This window comes from Abramis brama, assembly GCF_963993115.1.
Source record: "Abramis brama genome assembly, chromosome: 16".
Classification (NCBI taxonomy): domain Eukaryota; kingdom Metazoa; phylum Chordata; class Actinopteri; order Cypriniformes; family Leuciscidae; genus Abramis; species Abramis brama.
The window spans coordinates 550760-555759 of record NC_139978.1 but is presented as its reverse complement, the minus strand read 5'-3'; the positions used below and the strand labels follow the sequence as shown (position 1 = coordinate 555759).

At 51.5% G+C, this 5000-nt stretch overlaps 1 protein-coding gene across 1 annotated transcript in view; it reads left to right on the top strand.

The window, feature by feature from the left end:
• Positions 1-5000, top strand: part of plxnd1 (plexin D1) — an 83949-nt gene that overhangs the window by 24342 nt on the left and 54607 nt on the right. The window contains exons 6-7 of the mRNA XM_084087773.1: positions 2097-2274; positions 2515-2623. Coding sequence (XP_083943899.1) covers positions 2097-2274; positions 2515-2623 — 287 coding nt within the window. The remainder of the gene's footprint in view (positions 1-2096; positions 2275-2514; positions 2624-5000) is intronic.

The following is a 5000-nucleotide window of genomic DNA, read 5'->3' as shown; positions in this document are numbered from 1 at the left end:
GATGAATCTCTCAGCTGATGATGATTCAGGCCGGAGGAATTGAGTCTTCGGCCCAAACAGGAAACAGGAAACAGGAAACAGGCACCATGTCAGGAAGTCCACCATCCTGACAACAATAGACTCAATGTGGCGTGTGATGATGGAGAGATGAGTGTGTGAAGAGAGAGCCTCAGTTTCTAAAGCTTTCGATTGAGATATGATCACTGTCACTGTCTGTGTGTGTGTGTGTGTGTGTGTGTGTGTGTGTGTGTGTTTCTCAGGACGTGGGGATTCTGATCGTGTGTGTGTGTGTGTGTGTGTTTCTCAGGACGTGGGGATTCTGATCGTGTGTGTGTGTGTGTGTGTGTTTCTCAGGACGTGGGGATTCTGATCGTGTGTGTGTGTGTTTCTCAGGACGTGGGGATTCTGATCGTGTGTGTGTGTGTGTGTTTCTCAGTACGTGGGGATTCTGATCGTGTGTGTGTGTGTGTGTTTCTCAGGACGTGGGGATTCTGATCGTGTGTGTGTGTGTGTGTGTTTCTCAGGACGTGGGGATTCTGATCGTGTGTGTGTGTGTGTGTGTGTGTGTTTGTCAGGACGTGGGGATTCTGATCGTGTGTGTGTGTGTGTGTGTGTGTGTTTCTCAGGATGTGGGGATTCTGATCGTGTATGTGTGTGTGTGTGTGTTTCTCAGGACGTGGGGATTCTGATCGTGTGTGTGTGTGTTTGTCAGGACGTGGGGATTCTGATCGTGTGTGTGTGTGTGTGTGTGTGTTTCTCAGGACGTGGGGATTCTGATCGTGTGTGTGTGTGTGTGTGTGTTTCTCAGGACGTGGGGATTCTGATCGTGTGTGTGTGTGTTTGTCAGGACGTGGGGATTCTGATCGTGTGTGTGTGTGTGTGTGTGTGTGTGTGTGTGTTTCTCAGGACGTGGGGATTCTGATCGTGTGTGTTTGTTTCTCAGGACGTGGGGATTCTGATCGTGTGTGTGTGTTTGTCAGGACGTGGGGATTCTGATCGTGTGTGTGTGTTTGTCAGGACGTGGGGATTCTGATCGTGTGTGTGTGTGTGTGTGTGTGTTTCTCAGGACGTGGGGATTCTGATCGTGTGTGTGTGTGTGTGTGTGTGTTTCTCAGGACGTGGGGATTCTGATCGTGTGTGTGTGTGTGTGTGTTTCTCAGGACGTGGGGATTCTGATCGTGTGTGTGTGTGTTTGTCAGGACGTGGGGATTCTGATCGTGTGTGTGTGTGTGTGTGTGTGTGTGTGTTTCTCAGGACGTGGGGATTCTGATCGTGTGTGTTTGTTTCTCAGGACGTGGGGATTCTGATCGTGTGTGTGTGTTTGTCAGGACGTGGGGATTCTGATCGTGTGTGTGTGTGTGTGTGTGTTTGTCAGGACGTGGGGATTCTGATCGTGTGTGTGTGTGTGTGTGTGTGTTTCTCAGGACGTGGGGATTCTGATCGTGTGTGTGTTTCTCAGGACGTGGGGATTCTGATCGTGTGTGTGTGTGTGTGTGTTTCTCAGGACATGGGGATTCTGATCGTGTGTGTGTGTGTGTTTCTCAGGACGTGGGGATTCTGATCGTGTGTGTGTGTGTGTGTGTGTTTCTCAGGACGTGGGGATTCTGATCGTGTGTGTGTGTGTGTTTCTCAGGACGTGGGGATTCTGATCGTGTGTGTGTGTGTGTGTGTGTTTCTCAGGACGTGGGGATTCTGATCGTGTGTGTGTGTGTGTGTGTTTCTCAGGACGTGGGGATTCTGATCGTGTGTGTGTGTGTTTCTCAGGACGTGGGGATTCTGATCGTGTGTGTGTGTGTGTGTGTTTCTCAGGACGTGGGGATTCTGATCGTGTGTGTGTTTGTCAGGACGTGGGGATTCTGATCGTGTGTGTGTGTGTTTCTCAGGACGTGGGGATTCTGATCGTGTGTGTGTGTGTGTGTTTCTCAGGACGTGGGGATTCTGATCGTGTGTGTGTGTGTGTGTGTGTTTCTCAGGACGTGGGGATTCTGATCGTGTGTGTGTGTGTTTCTCAGGACGTGGGGATTCTGATCGTGTGTGTGTGTGTGTTTGTCAGGACGTGGGGATTCTGATCGTGTGTGTGTGTGTGTGTTTCTCAGGACGTGGGGATCCTGATCGGCGGCAGTGTCCCGGATCTGCAGGGTCTGAGGGTGGAGTGTGGTTTCGGGATGGGAATCTCCACTAACGCCACTGTGCATCTGGACTACGGCACGACTAAGATCCAGACGTGTCCTCTGCCTCCGCCTCACATGTATCCCACAATCCCCGTGGGCAAAGGTGCTTACACAAACACGGCTTCAGTAAACATGTGCAGTAAATCCTTTTAGACCTTTGGTGAATAATTCCTGCATAAGTTTGTTTTTTATTATTGTTCACTCAATGATCCTGTCAAAGGCATTTCAGTGCAAGACGAGACAAACGGGAGCCAGAAAAACACAATATACTGAGAATTGTTTAAAGTTTGGCTTTTTATATGTAGTGTAGATTTATGATGCAACTGAGTGTGTCTCTGTTCAGATCACATCACTGTCCCCGTGGCCATCAAGGTTAATGGTGTTCCTGTGGTTTCTGGAAGTTTCATCATTTACGAGTGTGAACGCATGGGAGCAATCCACCTCACAACTGCGTGAGTAAACACACACACACACACATATATTCAATAATTTAGTGGGGTGTCCCAATAATTTTGGCAATATATATTGGGACACCCCTCCACATCAGTGAGTTCAGGAGTTCCACTCACTTCCATGGCCACAGCTGTATAAATCAAGCACTAGGCATGCAGACGCTTCTACACACATCTGTGAAAGAATCTCAGTGAACTCGAGCGTGGGACCGCGATAGGTCGAATCACTAATCACGCTTCTCTGTCTGGCGATCCGATGGGCGAGTCTGGGTTTGGCGGTTGTCAGGAGAACTGTACTTGCCTGACTGCATTGTGCCGAGTGTAAAGTTTGGTGGAGGGGGGGTGATGGTGCGGGGTTGTTAGGGGGAGGGGGGGTGATGGTGCGGGGTTGTTAGGGGGAGGGGGGGGTGATGGTGCGGGGTTGTTAGGGGGAGGGGGGGTGATGGTGCGGGGTTGTTTGGGGGAGGGGGGGTGATGGTGCGGGGTTGTTAGGGGGAGGGGGGGTGATGGTGCGGGGTTGTTAGGGGGAGGGGGGGGTGATGGTGCGGGGTTGTTAGGGGGAGGGGGGGTGATGGTGCGGGGTTGTTTGGGGGAGGGGGGGTGATGGTGTGGGGTTGTTAGGGGGAGGGGGGGTGATGGTGCGGGGTTGTTTGGGGGAGGGGGGGTGATGGTGCGGGGTTGTTAGGGGGAGGGGGGGTGATGGTGCGGGGTTGTTTGGGGGAGGGGGGGTGATGGTGCGGGGTTGTTAGGGGGAGGGGGGGTGATGGTGCAGGGTTGTTAGGGGGAGGGGGGGTGATGGTGCGGGGTTGTTAGGGGGAGGGGGGGGTGATGGTGCGGGGTTGTTAGGGGGAGGGGGGGTGATGGTGCGGGGTTGTTTGGGGGAGGGGGGGTGATGGTGTGGGGTTGTTAGGGGGAGGGGGGGTGATGGTGCGGGGTTGTTTGGGGGAGGGGGGGTGATGGTGCGGGGTTGTTAGGGGGAGGGGGGGTGATGGTGCGGGGTTGTTTGGGGGAGGGGGGGTGATGGTGCGGGGTTGTTAGGGGGAGGGGGGGTGATGGTGTGGGGTTGTTTGGGGGAGGGGGGGAGGGGGGGGTGATGGTGCGGGGTTGTTCTTCAGGGCTTGTCCTCTTAGTTCCAGGGAAAGGAACTCTTAATGCTTCAGCAAACCAAGATATTTTGGACAATTTCATGATCCCAACTTTGTGGGAAGAGTTTGGGGATGCTCCTGTTCCAGCATGACTGCGCTCCAGTGCTCAGAGCAGGACCATAAACACATGGATGAGGAGTTTGGTGTGGAGGAACTGGACTCCTGCACAGAGTCCTGAACCCCAGAGAACAGCTTTGGGATGAACTAGAGCGAGACTGAGAGCTTCTCGTCCAACATCAGAGCCGGACCTCACTAATGCGCTTCTAGAAGAATGATTCCCATAAACACACTCCTAAACCTTGAGGAAAGCCTTCCCAGAAGAGCTGAAGCTGTTATAGTGGCAAAGGGTGGAGCAACTCCATATTAAACCCTCCGGATCAGGAATGGGATGTCATTAGAGTTCATGTGTATATACATTTCTGCTGTAATATTTCATCCAGCACAGTCTTCAGCAGTGACTTAAGATGTAAAACCCAGTTTGTAAGTGTTGATCTGCTGCATGACTGTCAGGTGCGTGCGAGTTCATCTACATCTGCTGTCTGTGAAGGTGATAATAAGCTCCGGGCCGCTGGAGACTCAGTGCAATGTAGAACTTCACATCTATATCAGTTTAAAATATTCACACCAGTGCACGAATCTATATATATATATAACTCTCAAACGGTGCAAGAATATGCAGTCCGTTAAAGTGAGGACGGTAAAGCGCAGTTGCAACAAAGAAATAAAAAGGGCTGGATCTGAATGTAACTGCTGAGAAACACAATAAAACTAAATGGTTAAATCAAGAAAACGAGATTTAAACAAAAAGACCAAGGGCCCTATTTTAACGATCTGAAACGCAAGTATCAAGCGCGAAACGCAAGTAACTTTGTGGGCGGGTCTCTTGCTATTATACCGGCGGGATAAATGACTCTTGCGCTCGACGCAAATCTAAAATGTGTTGGTCTGAAGTCGCTTCATTACTCATAGGTGTGGTTTGGGCGTAACGTGAAATAAACCAATCAGAGCGACATCTCACATTCCCTTTAAGAGCAGGCGCGCTTGTTCCACGGCGGATTGCTATTATAACGGCGGACTTTTCGCTGAGCCGCCCCGGGAGCGCAAGTTCATTCCCTAGTTTACCGGCGTGCGTCTGTGGAGGGAAAAGTCCGTGCGTCGGGTGAGAAATAGGAATGAGACATGCGTCGCTGTACATGTCAGTTGCGCTGGTGCGAGATAGAGCCCTGAGTGTG